A 17,276-nucleotide genomic window follows, 5' to 3' on the forward strand; every position below is an offset into this window, starting at 1 on the left:
GCTTAATTTACCGAAAAGATTGAAGTTATATAAGTATACGTGGTGTCATAACATGGAAAGTTCCACGGCCAATGCTCGATCAAGTTCGATTACGAGAGTCTAAGCGCCGATCCTGTGGATCGCCAACAGGCTCGAGCTTGCACTCGTGGTTCGAATTCTACTCCGACTGTGAAATATTACGAGACCGCTACTGAAAGTTTAAGGCGTTAAACATAGTTTAAGATTTAGCTAATTGAACGCCCTCTTGTGTGTAGGTTAGATTTTCGGCTTAATCAAAGCATAGCAAATACCTAATAGGGGGGGCAGACCGGTAGCCACACGAGGCGAAATATGAGGAGGATAAGGAAACGAATTCCACATTCGGCAACTCAAATCACCAAATCCTCCCCCCCTTTCCTTTCTTTTTTTTGCCCTTTCTTGAAAAGTGGGTTTGAATAGTCAATGGAAAATTCAAATTGCTATTCTACATATAAAAAAAATTACATTCTCTATTTTTTAATTTTTTTTTGGCTGTTTTCTCTTTTTCTCCGAGGCCGAATTCCACTTTCCGCACTCCACATTCAACCCTTTTCCCAAATAACAAATATGGAAAAAATAATCTTCGCTGCCCCTATTTCTTTGACGGTTCATGTCACGAAAAATTTCAAACTGGTACATTTGTGATAAATTTACCCCGAGCTAACTTTTTGACCACCACCAAACCGGTACACCCGCGACAAATTTACCCTCCGTTAAATTGGATTAATACAATGAAAAATCACAAATTTGCAAATCTGTGATAAATGGAGGGGTAAAATCATAAATCAGTATACCTGTCAACTGCCACGTGTAATCAAACTCAACACAATTTGACAATAAAATTTAACGGAAACTAACGGAGGGTAAATTTATCACGGGTGTATTAATTTGAGATTTTTCGTGATATTAACCCCTTCTTTTACATCCCAATTTATTTTTTTATGCCTTTATTATTTCCCCACCCTAAAATCCCTCCCGAATATAAATCTCAATTTAAAAATCTTCCCATTTCGACAATTCGGCAAAATTACGGGACGGGGCAGTTTGGGACCGGAGCTGACGTCAACGGGGTGCTTAAAATTCTTCCGGCGCCAAGTTATGATTTCTTCTTTGACCAAAAAAAAAAGTTATGATTTCTGCTAAAAAAAGAAAATAAGAATTAATTAGGCGGAAAAAAATGATTAAAGAAAAATCCCGTCGCGTGGCAAACGTGATTATGGCGACAAGCGAGGGAGGGTGAATTAATGACCGATCCCCCAGTCGCCTTTTGCGACCATCATAATCACACCCATCCGAAGGAAGAAAAAAAATATAAAATAAAAAATTGAAAAAGAGAAAAGGAGAAAATAAGAAAACAAATAAATAAAATATTAATACCATAAAAAACCTTAAACCACGTCCATAATATTTTTTTTTAGTTTGTGTGACTAAAAATCTCAAACTTGTCCATTATCACATGCACACCCTGATTTTTTTGTTTTATAAAAAACTCCGAACATATACAAGTATGATAAATATGCTCTGAATGGATTTGTAACAGAGGGTATGTATGTTTTTTGACGGCACGAATTTTTTTTTTTGGGATATTTGGATCACATTGGGCAAGTTTAGATATTGTTACGAGCATTTGTGTCGTAATAAGTATAATTTGAGGTCTTTTAACGGTATTTGTGTTAAATAATAAAAGCGGAAAAACAAAAAGAGGGAAAAAAATTGGAAGTGGACCAGACCGGACCGGAGCCCGTCAAAGGAGGGCGGGGGTGGGGCCTACCGCGGCACGTTAGGACACCGTACCACGCTGTGCCCGACAACACCGTAACACAACCCCCGCCGGTCCCCCCCCCCCCTCTCTCTCTCCAAAAGAAAATACGAAAAAGCCCTTTTCTTTTCCTACTCTTTCTCTCTCCTCTCTCTCTCTACATTTCGAGGAAGAGGAAAAGGGAGAGACTTTGGTTGAGCTCCCCTGAGCTGCTTCGATCTCTCTCTCTCTCTCTCTTCCGCCCTGCAAATCCTCGAGCGAAGTTCCCGCATACTGCAAAGGCTGCGCAGGTAACGCACCAGCTCTCTCTCTCTCTCTCTCTCTCTCTCTACTTCTTGTTCGTCTGTGCTCGAGTTTTCAGTGGGTCCTTCGCCGTTTCCGATTCCGCCCGGGATCGGAGCCGGGGCGGGTCCCGGTCCTCCGTTCTCGGCCGGTGCTCAAGTGGGTCTCGATTCCTCAGATCCGCCGTTGCCCCCCCGGGGATTGGATTTTTCTCCCCCCGCCGGGCGGTTCTTGATCTTCGTGCTGGCGCTGTTGTGTGGGGAGAATTCTCCTGGTTTTCGCTCGCGTCCCGCTTGGTGGGTGGGTTTTGTGGGGGGGGGGGAGGTGGGATCGGAGATCCCGAGTCGCGCGTTTTTGGATGTTTGTTTTTTTCGCGAATGAGCGGAGAAGGACTCTGGCGACTAGCATTTCTGTTCCATGCTGGTTGCTTGTATCGACTTGAGACGGTGTTTGCTTGGTCAAAATGATCTCTTTTTCTTCTTTTTTTTCCCGGTTTGAATTCTATACGAATTGTTTGTCTGCAGGATTGGCTGTGTTGAGATTCGTGTGAGGAGCGCACTTAGTTGAACAATTGGTTTTGCTTGAATGAATCACGGCGACTTCTAGTGGATTGACTTCTGTTCATTGCCCTTTTGACCAGTTGGGTTCTTGGATTCGGGTACCCGGAGCATCTAGGAATGGCAAACCGGATCAAGGAAGACGAGAGAAATGAGCGAATTATACGTGGTCTTCTCAAGCTCCCCGAGAATAAGAGATGTATTAATTGCAACAGCCTGGTATGCAGCGCATTGCTTGCCTTTTGCATTCCGGCTTTGTGCCGCCATGTCACAAATGTCTAAGCCCGTAACTCTATTCATGATCTTTGTGTTAGGACTTAAACAGAGATTATCATACTATTATTAATTTTTTTTTTTAATTCTCTGACTTGAACTGAGTCAGCTGCGACATCATGAAGTAAACAAGTGCACATTTAGATTATTTACTATGTCTAGTATATGGATTGAATTACTAAGCTGCCATGATCAGTTATGTCTCTTATCCTTTTTTGTTGCCAACTGCCAAGCTTGCATATTTGGCTTGAAGTAAGTGGGAAATTTTTTTCACCATCATTTATTTATCGATGCATCGTTGGTACCTTGCTTCTTCCTTTGTTAGTTTAGATTCCAGGGTCAAGTCTGTCAATCCAGTAGACTATAATAGCACCATTACTTTTTTTTCTTCTGAAGCTATGTAGTTCATAGATTCTCTCATAAAACATCTAAACAATAGGGATGTGGTGCAACTCCATGTTAACTTGGGATTGATCGTTCATATTGGAATTTGAACTCTTATCCTGCTCAAATAAATGTGATGTTTATTATGGGAATTCTATTTCTGTGAACAGGGACCACAGTATGTTTGCACCAGTTTCTGTACATTCGTGTGCACAACATGTGGTGGAATACAGTAAGTGCCAATAACCTTTTTACCTTGTTGTACACGTATCAATTCATATGCTTATTTAGCTGTCGGTTTGGAAGATTCAAACTAGTTGTGAAGAGCAAACATGAATATAGTCCATGGACACATCTTGAGGCAAGAGTAAGCAAAAGAGAATTATGAGAGGAGATGAATATGTTCTTACACGCATTACACTTTCATTTGCTTAAACTGAGCTGACCGCTGGCAATTGCTTCAGCCGGGAGTTCACACATCGTGTAAAGTCTATATCAATGGCTAAATTCACCTCACAAGAAGTTAGTGCCCTCCAAGGAGGTGGAAATCAGGTATGTAAGCCTTCCTTATGCTGGACATGCAATAGTGTTGCTAAGCTGTTGACATGACCGCCGAAAAATTGCCTTCCAGCGTGCGAAGGAAATCTATCTCAAGGAATGGGATGCACAGCGTAATTCTCTGCCTGATGGCAGGTACGGTATACAACCAGAACATATATTGTTCTTCTGATAAGTAGAAGGCCATGCATCCTATGGATGTGGTCTTTAGAATCTCGGTTTCCTGATCTGGGTCTCTACTTTCCCAGTAATGTTGACAGGCTGCGAGATTTTATTAAGCATGTCTACGTGGACAAAAGATACTCAGGTGATAGGAGCTATGATAGACCTCCAAGGGCAAAGGTAGGTGCAATGCTACTTATCCTCTTGAGTTATTGATTAGGCTATCGTGATCTCCAGCTAATTTTCTTTACTGTTTCACCAATGAGAGCAGTTTGAATGAACCCAAACTTGTATCTATGAAGCTGTTCATCAATTGTTAACGGTACTCGATATTCTGCCCTCGTCTAATTGTGTACAATGCGCAGAGTGACAAAGAAGACTCATACCAAGGAGGTTCTCGAAGTCCTCCATACGAGGAGACGTATGATCGGCGATACAGCGATAGGTCAAGCTCCGGTGGAAGAAGTCCAGCATACGATCAAGAAAGCAGACAGTATAGTGATTACAAGAGAAGTCCTTCTCGTCCAGATGTAATCAATGATTGGCGTCGAGAGGACAGATTTGGAAATGGAAAGAAATTGGATGATCACCGAACTTCTGATGGAGAATCAAAGATAGGAGGATCACCTGAGCGACCAAAAGATCTAGATACATCTAGTCCACCTATAGTGCGACCAGTTAGGGAAATACTGGGAGATAATGTTTTGCCTCTTCGGATAGCAGAACCTCCAAAAGCCAATGGTACCAGGGCCACTGATGGCTTGGTGCAGACACAGGTGTGGCCTCTTTTTAATGTCAAGAAGATAAATTCTGTAGTGTTCCTGAGTCCATGACCATGGTGGATCCCAAGGTGGCAAATTAACTAGAAAGCTAATAATTCGAGTCCAGAACTGAATCAAATTTTAAATGGTCCATTAGTGCATTGCATGATCAATTCAGATGCAAACCTCTACAGAAGCCAGATGGGGTTTTTCCCTTTCCTTTTTTTGATACTCAATAAGAATCTCTTAAATTGTAATATACCTTCACTGTCTCATCTTCATAGCTAAAGAAAAAAGTCATTGTCTTGTCTGATTGCAGAGGACTGCATCTTCCAGTAGCTTGGGTTCAACAAACGGGAATGTAGCAGAAGTTAAACCCGAGAAAGCAGTTAGCTTAATTGATTTTGATGCCGATCCTGAACCTCCTACTACAGCCTCCACACAGCCACATCCACCTACCATGAGTCAAGCCGCCATTTCTCCACCGATGACTTCTACTAGTCACGATAATTGGGCCTCTTTTGATGCCGCACCTGCAACAATAGTATCACAGCCTCCCTACACAAGTCCCCTGGATTCTGTCATATTTCAGTTGACGACTCCAGCTCCTGCACCTGGTCAACAATCAGGGGGCCCTGGGTTAGGCGGGGCATTTGTTGCACCTGGAGGCAGCTCAGCAGTGTTACCGATGGTTGGTAATTCAATCGCTGCACCTGTAGGTAACACTCCTGGGTTGCCCTTGACTGCAGGTGCTTCCACAGTCGCGCCAGCGGGTGGCTTGTCAACATTTTCTCAAGGAGGTGCTTCAGTCATTGCCCCAGGATTGGTATCAACTTCTGCTGTAAGTGGTGGCCCTGCTTTCAGTACTCCACCTCAGCAACCTAATCTATTCCCAGCAGCTGGTATGCAGACTGCTCAACCATCTTCAATGCACATTCATGGAGCATCTACCAATCAGGTTGGCTATGCTATCTGCATGAATGTTAATGTTGTTTTCTAATGCACCACGTAACCTGTTTGTCTTCTAATCTTTTTCATAGTCCTGGAATGCGTCACCTCCTGCAAATATGCAAGGACCTTTTAGCATGGTTTCGTCTCAAGCACTTCATGCACCAAAACCTCCTGAACAGGTCGCTCCTGGTGTGACTTCACAAAATGTCTCTGCTGAAATAAAATCAAGTTCAAGAAAAGAGTTGCCTGCGGTAATTCTGCCTACAAGGGTTTTTGGCGTCACTTTGCTGAGTCTTCTCATGATTTTTTTTCGTTACAACTAATACGGAGTTATTTATAGGATCTTTTTGCTGCAACTTATCCATCCTTTCCAGCACCAGTTATGGGGTGGCAAACTGGTCCCCCTTTTGGAATGGGATATATGCAATATAACACTGTCATGGTATCACAATATTTGGATATGCCTCCTAGCTTTTGAATGCCGTTTCTTTTTTATGTATTAAGATATTTCAAAAATCTCAAAGGTACCGTATACTTTACTGTTACAGACAATGCAAGCTTTGCCTCAGCAATCAAAATCAGTGAACCCATTTGATACAAGTGAACCTTCTCAAGTTCAGACTCCAGTGGTATGTGAAACATTCAAGGGATAGTGATGTCATAAAATAGAACAAGTATTGGTGCCCTGTTTGAAATTCGTGATCTTTTCTTCTGAACTTTATTTGTGCTGTCTTCCTGTTCATTATCACAACTGTTCAGACTCATGAACTTGAAAACGTTACAACTTGGATGGATTAGGGTTTTAGGGTAATTTATTTTTCTTTCTTCACTTTTTATTAGTATTATTATGTTTTTGGTGGTTTGGGGTTTTTCTTTTTTTTTTGGTCGGAGTGGTTTGGGGGTTGAGGGGGCGTGTTTTGAGGGAAGAGAGGAAAGAGAGGCATTTTTGACCCTGGATGTTGCTGATGAAGAAAAGGGGTAAGTAGATTGACATGTAGCTGGTTATCACTAGTAGTGCCTGACTACACTTTTTAAACCCCTTGGATTTGTTCGTCGAGATATATTGCAAACCATTAGGTGATTTTTTTTTTATAATTTTTGCCTTTTCGTTTCCCTTTCTATGCAGTTTCCCTCCATGGCATCCTTGCAGGGTGCTTTACCAAATGTCCCACCCTCTTCCAGCCTCATGCATGCTTCCAGTCTTGGTACTCCCACGCAATCGTGGATAGCCCCTCAGGGCACTTATGCATCAGCAGCATCTCTGCAGCCACAACCTCTCGCATCAGCATTGCCGCCAAGTAAGCAACGAATGCAACCTGACTGGTGTAAATAGATTAATGACAATATAAGGACAAGACAAAAGAAAAATTATGGTCTGTATTTTCTATCTGCTGATTCTTTACGTGAATCTTCAGGTGCCTACGTGGGACAGCAAATGCATGGTAACATGCATCCTCCCAGGTGACTATAACTGGTTATAGTTTTCATTGGACGCTGTTTACTTTGCTGAGATATATATATATGGTTCATGTGCTTTGCATGTTATTTCTGTCATGCTTTGCCCATTCACATAGAACTGGCAATATCAAAATAGTGTGCACCTGTTTATTCATGTGTGCTTAAGCTTATGTCGCTGTATAGGCTCTGTTTTTTTTTCGGTCAGAACTGTATAGGCTCTTGAGAAGCACGTATTTTGTATGACCCCTTTGGTGTTCATGGTTGGTTTGATCCCACTTGTCAAACCTGAAATATTGTTTCATGATGCTTTGTTCCCCTAAAGCAAGAAATACCTGGGAAAATTTCCCGGAAGTGTTTTAGTGGCGTGCCTTTATTAGGCTATGAGTAGCGTCCACTCACTGGTTTGCTTTTGTTAGGTATCAAGGACTAGGGGGATTTGGCATGGAGGGGGCTTCCTATGGCGCCTTGAATATGAATCAGTTAGGAACTGCTGGTTTTCAGGCCCCCCGTGCACCGAATTCTTCGGCACCAGTCGGAGGGAACCCGTTTGGCTAGATTGCAAAGAGCAAAGCTCTCTGACATCACTTGGGCATCTCCTTGTTGCTCCTCTTCATCTTGTCCCGTCGAAAGTTTTGGTTTCTTATTTTAATAGAGGCAGCTAGAGAGAGATTCATTTGCATCCATTATTTTGGGGCAGCCGTCAACACGTTGGATTAGTAGATAAAAAAATCACTGGAACTCCAGCCGAAATCACATGGGCTCAAGACGTCTCCTCCTTGATCCAAGTTTTATCTCTTTTTTATGCAGCAAAGGTGTTAATTCTGTTTGTAGATTCTCATTAGGCATTTGATGGTCCAACTCGATTGTTTCTGTTGTAAAATTCCTTCTTTTTTGTTTTAGTTTCGAGATTGTTGCATAATGATCACTACGTTCTGTCAGATGACGTTCATGAAACAAAGCTTGTAATGATGTATTGTGGGGTGTGTATATGTTGATATTATTGAATGATGAGTTTTGTAACCATACTGTCAAGTGTAGCTCTGTCACGTAAGTATTACTGCTCCCCTAACCTGAAAGCACTGAGAATCTGGAGAGAGAGAGAGAGAGAGAGAGAGGATTCAAAACAATAGCAGTTTTTGCATGAACGCAATAGCAGAACACTAACAAGAATCAAAACACCCAGAATGTCTTCACAAGCTTAACAAATGTTGGAATAATTTCCTGGGCGATCTCGCACGTTTTGATTACAAAGAACTTCCGATCGTGAATCCATGAATGCAATCTACGTCGTCATGAGCGAATCATGGATGTGGATTGCCATGCGGCATAATATGTATCCTTTCTATTCTTGCTTAATTTGAAACGGCAGAAACCTTCTACGCTAAATTAACCAGACGTAGTTAGCTTCCTCACTATCATTATCAGCGAAAGTGAAAGCCAAGACGCGTTTATGATTAACTAACTGCACGAAAGATTCGCGTCTTCTGACTCTTTCATCCTGGGCCAGGACCGTTCAACTGCTTCCTACTCTATCCACCGAATTATCCGGCGGAGCATTTGCGGGTTCAATTTACTATTGCATCTGCACAAGTTGGATGACGCCGGGCATTACATACATGGAACTGCAGATTTAGAACTTTCAGACTACGGATGTAGTTCCACCAGCTTGCCTGCTCTTCCGCACAACCGGTGCTACGACCATCCATACTGCACAAGAGCAAACACTTTCCATCACTACTCATTCGTTTACTTTTTTGGTGAAATCAAAAACTACGAAAGAGCTTTTCTGATTGAGCTGACAACAGCAACTTAGCACAACCATAACTGGTTACAAATGGGAAGGAGCTTTCTGTATCGAGAACATACTGAAAACACAGACTGCGACCCACTCGTTGACGATTTTGACCCAAGTGCTCGTCCATCCCACGTCAATTGTCCACCTGCATTAGAATGAGCAGAGAAAAACGTTCACTTTAGTCTGGTGTACATGAAATTGCCTTCTCATTCAGTATTCAAATGAACTTCAGATTTTAATGAGCATTTCGAAGACCAGGGATCATGCTATTTTTGGGTAGTCTTTTTTCCTATTAAAACTGCATTTCCTTGGAACAGCTCTTTGAAACCTTAGCGCACAAAGACTTCAGTTCTGTAATACGAAAAGTAAAGTCAATCTCCAGAATACAGCAAGTCATGTACTTCTTTATAGGGTAGTGACTGTTCCAGCCAATAAACAGCATTCCAAAGTACATTGCTCCCGTGGCGAAAACAAAATGGAAGAAGCCATAGCCATATGGGACATCACTGTCAGCTTTCACTTTAGTCTTCGTGAACTGCAGTTACTTTAAAAGTCATTTTGCTGAATGTTCTAGTCACGAATATGTTTCTGCTTATTGAAGCACAAACCTGAAAGCATTGGGAGTCGATTCCAGTTGAAAAGGTAGCAATGACAATGGCAAGCATCGCTACAATGAAGCTCTGTAGTACATATAAGGCAGTAAGCATAGTCATCCCATTAGTCTATACTATAAGATATAAAAGTAAGGGAACCCAAGCTAAAAATATGGTAGGATGCACAATATTTCAGAGTCAAGGGATTAATTCATAGGTAATTCAATCATGCTACTAAAGTGCATATGATCAGTTAACTCGGCCTTTTGCCAAAACAAAATTTCCTACTCCTATTAGCTTCTCTCAGTAACATTTGGCCCAAATCGTGTAACTACTAAGCCTCTGTACAATGAAAGCTACAGGGACCCCATTAGATTAATCCATTCTATGAACTTCTAGAAAACTAAATTAGCAGGAAAACTTGGTCGTGTATCGAGACTGTAATGAGCATGCTGAAAAAGAAGCACAGGTTTCGTAACATTTGTGATGAACCTTTTCCAGGTAGCATGTAATCAAGTAGATTTAGCTACAATATTTCTTGAGGATGTTGTCAGCTAATTAGATGCAAAAATAGAGAAATGTCAAGAATCCGGATATTACTATGATTGTGAGCCAGTCAGTACTGTGGGAAGCTGCAGCTTTCCTGTTGCAACTTTCTCCTGCTGGTTCACTGGAACTCAAAAGATTAGGAGAAATGTGAATATAACACGAATTGATTTGTAACATAACTAAATTGAATTGAACTCTTCAGTCCACTTTGGAGTTAACTTATGTTGATGCTCCATTCAAGTAAATCCAATCTAACTCGTACAGCCTAATGACTCAACCTCGAAAGCTTGGAAACTTTCTCAATGTATAAAGCTCAATCACTTGAAATGGAAAATTTTTCACTTTTGCTTATTTTTAGGAGTTCGAGTGAACCCCAACCAAGGTCATCACAGACTGAAGTTGCTCAAAGTAATTATTTTAAGTGGGTTTGCCAATGAGGTTGAGTATTGCGGTAAGCTACAGTTCTTGTCATGCAAAATTGTACTTTCGGCAAAAATCTAAGAGAAAACAACATAGTATGGCTGTTGTCCGAAGGCAATTTATCCCAGCAGCGAAGACATAAGAATAGCACCTTCGAATGGCACACCAGCAGATAAACACAACATAGAGTCCCATGAGACCAGGAATCAAGAAGCCAGCGTTGACCTGTTTTACGACCAAAATTAACTAATTATCTGTCTTAATATGACTATTACTGTTGGATTTGGAAAGTGTAAGAACTGACTCACTTTTGGGTGAAGAGAGACGCTGGTCATGAGTTGCAGGAGCACAAGAGTCCAAGTGATGAAGAAAATGTTAAGTAGACAAGACGTCTCCGGTGCATACCAGATGTACATTAAAATGATCCCCCCGATGCAAACAACATATGCAGTAGCTGCAAGTAATAACACCTGGATGTGGCTGCAAGAGAAGTTTCTTAAAATAAATTGGCAGTGATACTTCACTACTCCATTGAGTCCCTCAATTACACAAAAGATATATTCTTGACATATGAGTTAGTTAAATGCATAGGCATCAGTTAGTGAAATTACCATAAAAGTCTTGAATAAACCAAGAAGCTGAGCACTTTTGCTCATGCTGCCTATGTCGTTAGATTATGGAAAGGATTTAGCTGCCTATGTACTCTGGCTGCAATAATAAGTACTTTGACTAGTTACTAAAGCTATGAACCACACTAGAAGTGAGTTTTGTGTCATCTAGGATGTTTGGTAAAAGGTTTCACATGATGCAACGCGCCCAGGAATAGTATCAGATGGAATTTTCGTCAGATGCAGAAGAATGAATTTCCCAAATGAGGAGATGAATCAGACAGTCTTACCACTTCTCTGGATCTTTATCAGACTGACAGCAATTGTTCAGCCACATGATGAAACTGATTATACTTACAAGCTGAACGAGAAGAAAAACCCTGAAAATCATGTCAGGAATTGATGAGAAAATTCCCACAGTTACTTGGTTTTAGCTTAGATATTCTAGTATGATGTAGAGATCGTAGTAACCCAATAATGAACAATACCCGGCACCAAAATGTGCAACCTCTCCTGCCAAGTCAGAGAAACTGTATCACCACCTAGGATGCCATAAATTGGAGCCACCATAGAGCTCAATTGAAAGCAGGATATGCAAAGAGAATCACCATAGATCTGGATAAAGGCAGAAGGAACCAGAAAGGGGACGATAGTCAAGGTAATCAAGAGAACAATCTTGACTGACCACCACCCGGAATGCCATACATTTCTAGGCTCTTGCAACTTCGATGTGTGGACCGTTGAAAGAAACATTATGAAGTAGAAGGTCTATTGCAGGATTAAGGCTGAAGCAATCCATGCAAACAAAGCTGGAAGATACACATAATAAATACGAAGAAAGAGCACCATGAAACTGTAGGTATAATCCTAGTATGAAAGCCAACAAATGATGCGCTCATGTGGAAAGGATATGAAGCATCCCAAGCTGACCCGCAAGACTCCTTCTGCGCCCAAACAATCTTGTGCACCATGACATCCTTCTAATCCTGCAATGGTCAAAGCCTCTTTGAGTCCCTTTCCTCAATGATTTATCTAGCAAATATGGCTGTAGGTTAGCTATAGACCTGACAAATAATACTTCCCTGATAAAAAATCATCTCAAGTGAGAGGATACACTTCACTAGTTTCCTCAAAGAATCCGTGTATTTAAAATCCAAAAAGAAAAATGAAGAACGAAAGAAAAGGAAAAGGAAGAGTGTTGGAGAACACAAATCGCATCCCCTGGGAGCTAACAGAGCGAAACTATTAGTGTAAAGGCAACTAATAATGCCAAAGTCGTTACATTCATTTGGGAGGTTTCAAGTGAATGGACCTGCAAATTTGAGACTCTACAAGGAAACTACCTTGTTAGTTCTGATAAATAGTAGCACCGTGTCCATGTAGATGTGCTCCGTCTGGTGCATGTACTTGTGCTAATCATAGAGGTACAAAGAAATTATAAATCAATGACAACCGTGGAAATCTTACTCTCCATTTCTTTGAGGGCACCGTAGCCGTAATCCCGAGCGACCCAAGCCAGTAGATTACAAACTAGAAACATCAAAGCATACAGATATCTGGCCATCCAAGGGTTAGAGCCATTTCGGAACTGGCCACAACAAGACTCGGCCTTGGAATTCAAGATGGCATTCTCCCTCTCATTGCCACTGCTGCTACTCGCACTGCTATCCATTTCTTCTTCACCAACGCGGCGAACTTCCAGAGCGTTGCATGCCCACTAAAATCTCAGCATCTGCAGGTCAAGCAGGTTAGGATTGTTTATCAGGGATGATCAAAAGAAACAGAATGCTCCGTAAGAGTCCCCAACATGGTCCTGCCTAGGCTTCAGGTAGTTCTTTTCTGATTCACCTCAATTCTAAGGGCTTAAAGATTGTCTCGAAATTGTTTCATGGCCTAGCTCTCTGCGTGGTGTGCTTGGCTTCATACTTGGCAATTTCCTGCCTAGCTCTTCGGAAGCAGGTTGGAAAGGTCTAGCAATTCTGCATTTAATGGAATCATCAACTTTTCTAGCTAAGATTTATCTAAAGAATCGTACCTTGCCCTAAAGAAAGATAAACCGTCCTTCGCACTCCCGGAAAGGTAAACAATTGATAACCTTCGTTCCCAACCCGAGTTGTTGGAACAAACGGAACTTTCCGAGTTATCCACCCAAACTAGCCAACACATACATAGTCCTCCAGACCTTGCCTAGGAAGAAGAGACTTAACCGTTGTGACTTTGACGCTAATATCCAGAGAGCATCTCGACTTATCGCACCCTCTTTCCTTGGGCGGGCAAGCTATGAGATATTACATACAAGGTTTTAGTGTCTGCACCCAAAATGCAAGGACACACAGACGTTTCTTCAAAATGAAAGCAACTTCTCAATTTGGGGAGGACAAAAAAGAGGAGGAGAGACGTAGAATGCAAGGCAGGAACTTTGACAAATGGATTTGCTTAATGAATAAAACCCCCAACTTTTCCCTTTGTTCGGTATAACAGCAATTAACAAAAGATCTTGTACCTCCAAACCCACAATGCAACATTTCATGCTTTCATATCAGCTCTCCCTATTGAACTCATTGAAAAGAAAATCCAGAGACAATGCAATGTCACCATTTAGATCATTTGGGGGATTACAGAGCAGAGAATTCTGAAAAAGAAAGTAGTTACGCAAACCAGCGAAGACAAGCTATTCTTATCCAATGTTGAACAGATTGTAAAGAAAAACATTTTGGGTCTCGAAGAAACTAAACAGTACCTGATGGTTTAAGACATTTTTGTGAAGCTTTAGAAAGATCCTGCATAAGAAGTCCACACTCGCCTCAGATTTCTCCAGGACAAGAACAGGGTGGCAAATTTCATGTTTCTGCTTTGCTATTTGTAACGATAGCACAAGTCCAAAGTCCCCCTCAATTGTTGTTGAATGGTAGACACATGAGAGAGAGAGAGAGAGAGAGAGACTTTTGGAGCTTTCATTTGCCTTCTTTTTTCCCGCCGTACGCATTGTCCTTTTGCTTTCGTTTTTCCTTTTCTTGGTTTTGACATGAGGTCATAGCTCTCATGAAGATTACATGCGACGTCAAATGGATTTATCTTTTGTGAACTGCGATCTCGATAGAACATGAGAATACTTGGATCTTCACTGAAACAGAAAACGGCTGTTTGCTTTGGCGTCACTCAAACTGTATTGTACGAAAAAGAGGGACAACAAGCAAAGCACATTGGAATGAATCGAGCTCTGTGATCATTCCAATAAATCCACCAAGTAGCATCTATGCGTGTATGTATATAAAGAAATCGCCTTATAGTCGAAATGAATCGAGTTTGACCCTCGACAGTACTTTTATCTGCGATCTGCGGCTTAGTAGTTAGTGGTCAAGCATGGATGATTTACACGCCTTGAAAATTTTTTCCCAATTCATCAATCCGGAGTTGACTTCGTCCAGGGAAAAAAAGGGAAGCACATCTACTCGCAATTCAACAAATTTTGGAACGAGATTCAGTTGTGACCTGATAAAATGAGTAGACCCAACAAAAATGAAACTGAAAATATAAAAATCATCGATTAAGGAAGATCGCAGTAATGATTCAAGAATCGAAAGCAAAGGAAGAAAAGTTCCCTGAGAAAAGGAACCTCCACTCAAGTTGAGGAGCTTTATTTATATAAGTAGCTCTTGCTTTTGGCTAAGCAAAAGCAATTGCAGAGTTAGAGCACACATTGCGTGGACAACTCTTCCACATGCTCCTTAATTGGAATAAAAAGACACCAGAACACGTTCATCTAGAACTGCAATAAGGCTGATCCTCTGTCTGTCTTGAAACATCCTTAATTCCCAATAATCTCAATGACAACGTCTTTTTAACTCCTATCTTTTAGGGAAGAACAAGAAAGGCAGAATAGACAAATTTATGTGGGTACTTTTCGTATAGTAAATTGGGGATTAGTTGAATGTCTGTCAAAAAGCTCGAGGCTTTCTAGCTAAGTCTATGTTGGGTTCATGTGGGTGCACATGGTCGCCATTAGTTTCTAATTTCTGCATTATTGTTGTACTACAAAGAGAAAAGAGCAGATTACGCGGCCCTATTAGCTGAGAGTTGATTGTGGGTTGTACACTTTTTGTTGAAAAGCAAACGAGTAAATCAATCATGAGCCTTTGATTTTGCTGTTGAGAAAGATCAGTTTTTCTTTTAACCCGGGCAAAGTTCCTGTCTTGTTTTGTCAGCATAGAGCGAATCTATAAAGAATAAAGCTTGTTTACTGATCGGGTCCAGCTACTTACTTTCATCGGAGGAGAGAATAACTTTATTGGCCCACTTAGGTGCTGCATGAAAACCATTCTGGTTCTGTCCAGAACTGGTTTTTTGTTCTCAGAATCAGTTTTGGACCAGAAACCCGTTTGAGAACGTAATTTCATTTTTCTATTTTCTGACAAGTTTGTTTCCAAAATCGATTTCGAAACCGAAATGAGAACCAAAAAAAGTTGGTTTTTCATTTCGAACAAAAGTGAGAACCATTTCGAGGAATTCATTTTCTTCAACACACATATTCATATGGAAGTCACGATCTTTGAGGTGAAAAAAAAGGAAAATCAAAAATTTCAAAACTTAACATAATGGTTTAGAATCTGTGGCTACCCACTTTCAGTGAAATTTAAATTTTTTTAGGTACCGAAAAAAATAAATAAAAATAAAAAATAAAAAATTTCACAAAATGGCTTAAAAAACCTATGACCACCCACTTTGAGCAAAATTTAATTTTTTTAATTGCCAAAAAACAAAATAAAAAATAATAAAAAATTCTAAAATTTAAAAACTTCACAGAATATCTTAGAATACATGTGGCCACCCAATTTGAGCGAAATTTTATTTTTTTAGGTGCCGAAAAAAATAAAAAAATCAAAAAATCAAAAATTTCAAAACTTCATAGAATGGCTTAGAACACTTGTGGCCATCCACTTTGAGTGAAATTTAAATTTTTTAGGTAAAAAAAAAAAAAAAAATAAAAATTTCAAAACTTCACAGAATAGCTTAAAATATCGCGCCACCCACTTTGAGTGAAATTTAATTTTTTTATATGCCAAAAAATAAAAATAAGCAAAAAAGTAAAAATTTCAAAACTTTACAGAATGGCTTAAAATACCTGTGGTCACCCACTTTGAGCGAAATTTTATTTTTTTAGTTGCCAAAAAAAATTAAAAAAAATTAAAAAATTAAAAATTTCAAAACTTCACAAAATGGCTTAGAATACCTGTGGCCATCCACTTTAAGCGAAATTTAAATTTTTTTAGGTGCCGAAAAAAATAAAAAAATAAAAAATAAAAAACTTCACATAATTGCTTAGAATACCTGTGGCCACCCACTTTGAATGAAATTTAATTTTTTTTAGGTTTCGAAAAAAAAAGAAAAATTTTCAAAACTTCACAGAGTGGCTTAGAATACATGTGGTCATCCACTTTGAGTGAAATTTAATTTTCTTTAGGAACCAAAAAAAATAAAAAATAATAAAAAATACCATTTGGGCATCTAAAAAAAATTAAATTTTACTCAAAGTGGGTGGCTAGAGGTATTGTAAGTCATTATGTGAAGTTTTGAAATTTTTTATTTTTTGCTTTTTTTTCACCTCCAAAATTAAAATTTCACTCAAAGTGGTGCACACATGTATTCTCCCATCTCAGAAAGTTTTGAAATTTTTGAGTTTTTGAATTTTTTTGGGCACCTTAAAAAATTTAAATTTTACTCAAAGTGGGTGGCCACATGTATTTTAAACTATTCTGTGAAGTTTTGAAATTTTTGATTTTTTGATTTTTTTGGGCACCTAAAAAATTTAAATTTCACTAAAAGTGGTGGCCACAGCGTATTCTAACTTTCGTGAAGTTTTGAAATTTTTGATTTCTTGATTTTTTTGAAAAATTCAACAAATTTCCTATTTTCCCGAAATCTAAATTTTTTTATTTTCTCGACATTTTGATGATTTTTCTGGAATTTTTCAATTTTTTGGGATTTTCTGAATTTTTTTAAAGATTTTTATGAATTTTTCGGATTTTTTATTATTTTTATTCCATTTCTAAAAAAATGGATTTTTGTTCCTGGAAATAGAATTTTCTATTGTTTATCAAACGGGTTTTTATTTGGAAATAGAAATTTTTGTCTTTGTTATCAAACGGGT

At 39.7% G+C, this 17,276-nt stretch overlaps 2 protein-coding genes across 10 annotated transcripts; one reads left to right on the top strand and one right to left on the bottom strand.

Moving 5' to 3' along the window:
- The first annotated feature begins 1,922 nt into the window (after positions 1-1,922).
- Positions 1,923-8,183, top strand: LOC115671047 (probable ADP-ribosylation factor GTPase-activating protein AGD14). 3 transcript variants are annotated; one of them, XM_056306040.1, is made up of 15 exons: positions 1,930-2,067; positions 2,584-2,605; positions 2,700-2,835; positions 3,444-3,505; positions 3,738-3,825; positions 3,905-3,966; positions 4,080-4,173; positions 4,359-4,769; positions 5,074-5,712; positions 5,795-5,956; positions 6,046-6,147; positions 6,254-6,334; positions 6,832-7,003; positions 7,121-7,166; positions 7,580-8,183. In XM_056306040.1, exons 3-15 carry the CDS (start codon positions 2,737-2,739, stop codon positions 7,716-7,718), a joined length of 2,157 nt encoding a protein of 718 aa, XP_056162015.1. In that variant the 5' UTR covers positions 1,930-2,067; positions 2,584-2,605; positions 2,700-2,736; the 3' UTR covers positions 7,719-8,183. The 3 variants fall into 3 exon arrangements, with proteins under 3 accessions (XP_030448361.2, XP_056162016.1, XP_056162015.1); XM_030592501.2 differs by lacking the exon at positions 2,584-2,605 and having other exon boundaries at positions 1,923-2,067; XM_056306041.1 differs by lacking the exons at positions 2,584-2,605; positions 7,121-7,166 and having other exon boundaries at positions 1,923-2,067.
- Positions 8,184-8,594: 411 nt separating this feature from the next.
- LOC115671048 (uncharacterized) lies at positions 8,595-14,059 on the bottom strand. Of its 7 annotated transcripts, none has more exons than XM_056306045.1 (15): positions 13,869-14,058; positions 13,632-13,677; positions 12,977-13,107; positions 12,596-12,860; positions 12,040-12,114; positions 11,737-11,895; positions 11,617-11,641; positions 11,419-11,508; positions 10,829-11,000; positions 10,672-10,745; positions 10,152-10,221; positions 9,567-9,638; positions 9,360-9,493; positions 9,030-9,103; positions 8,595-8,870 (listed from the first exon to the last, which is right to left on the bottom strand). In XM_056306045.1, the coding sequence occupies exons 4-15, from the start codon at positions 12,798-12,800 to the stop codon at positions 8,803-8,805; spliced, it is 1,218 nt and encodes a 405-aa protein (XP_056162020.1). In that variant the 5' UTR covers positions 12,801-12,860; positions 12,977-13,107; positions 13,632-13,677; positions 13,869-14,058; the 3' UTR covers positions 8,595-8,802. The 7 variants fall into 7 exon arrangements, with proteins under 7 accessions (XP_056162020.1, XP_056162018.1, XP_056162019.1 ...); XM_056306043.1 differs by having other exon boundaries at positions 13,632-13,760; XM_056306044.1 differs by lacking the exon at positions 13,632-13,677 and having other exon boundaries at positions 12,936-13,107; positions 13,869-14,059.
- Between the last annotated feature and the right edge of the window lie 3,217 nt (positions 14,060-17,276).

This window comes from Syzygium oleosum, unplaced genomic scaffold (genome assembly GCF_021117445.2).
Source record: "Syzygium oleosum isolate NSW1041296 unplaced genomic scaffold, Sole_v2.1 Sole_v2.41, whole genome shotgun sequence".
Classification (NCBI taxonomy): Eukaryota; Viridiplantae; Streptophyta; class Magnoliopsida; order Myrtales; family Myrtaceae; genus Syzygium; species Syzygium oleosum.

Coding starts and splice junctions, on each gene's coding strand:
- LOC115671047 (XM_030592501.2), top strand. CDS start 2,737: ATGGCAAACCGGATCAAGGAAGACGAGAGAAATGAGCGAATTATACGT. Junction 5,957..6,045: donor CAAGAAAAGAGTTGCCTGCG/GTAATTCTGCCT, acceptor AGTTATTTATAG/GATCTTTTTGCTGCAACTTA. Junction 7,167..7,579: donor GGTAACATGCATCCTCCCAG/GTGACTATAACT, acceptor TGCTTTTGTTAG/GTATCAAGGACTAGGGGGAT.
- LOC115671048 (XM_056306046.1), bottom strand. CDS start 12,800: ATGGATAGCAGTGCGAGTAGCAGCAGTGGCAATGAGAGGGAGAATGCC. Junction 11,509..11,616: donor GTTGCACATTTTGGTGCCGG/GTATTGTTCATT, acceptor CATGATTTTCAG/GGTTTTTCTTCTCGTTCAGC. Junction 9,104..9,359: donor AGTCACTACCCTATAAAGAA/GTACATGACTTG, acceptor ATTCTAATGCAG/GTGGACAATTGACGTGGGAT.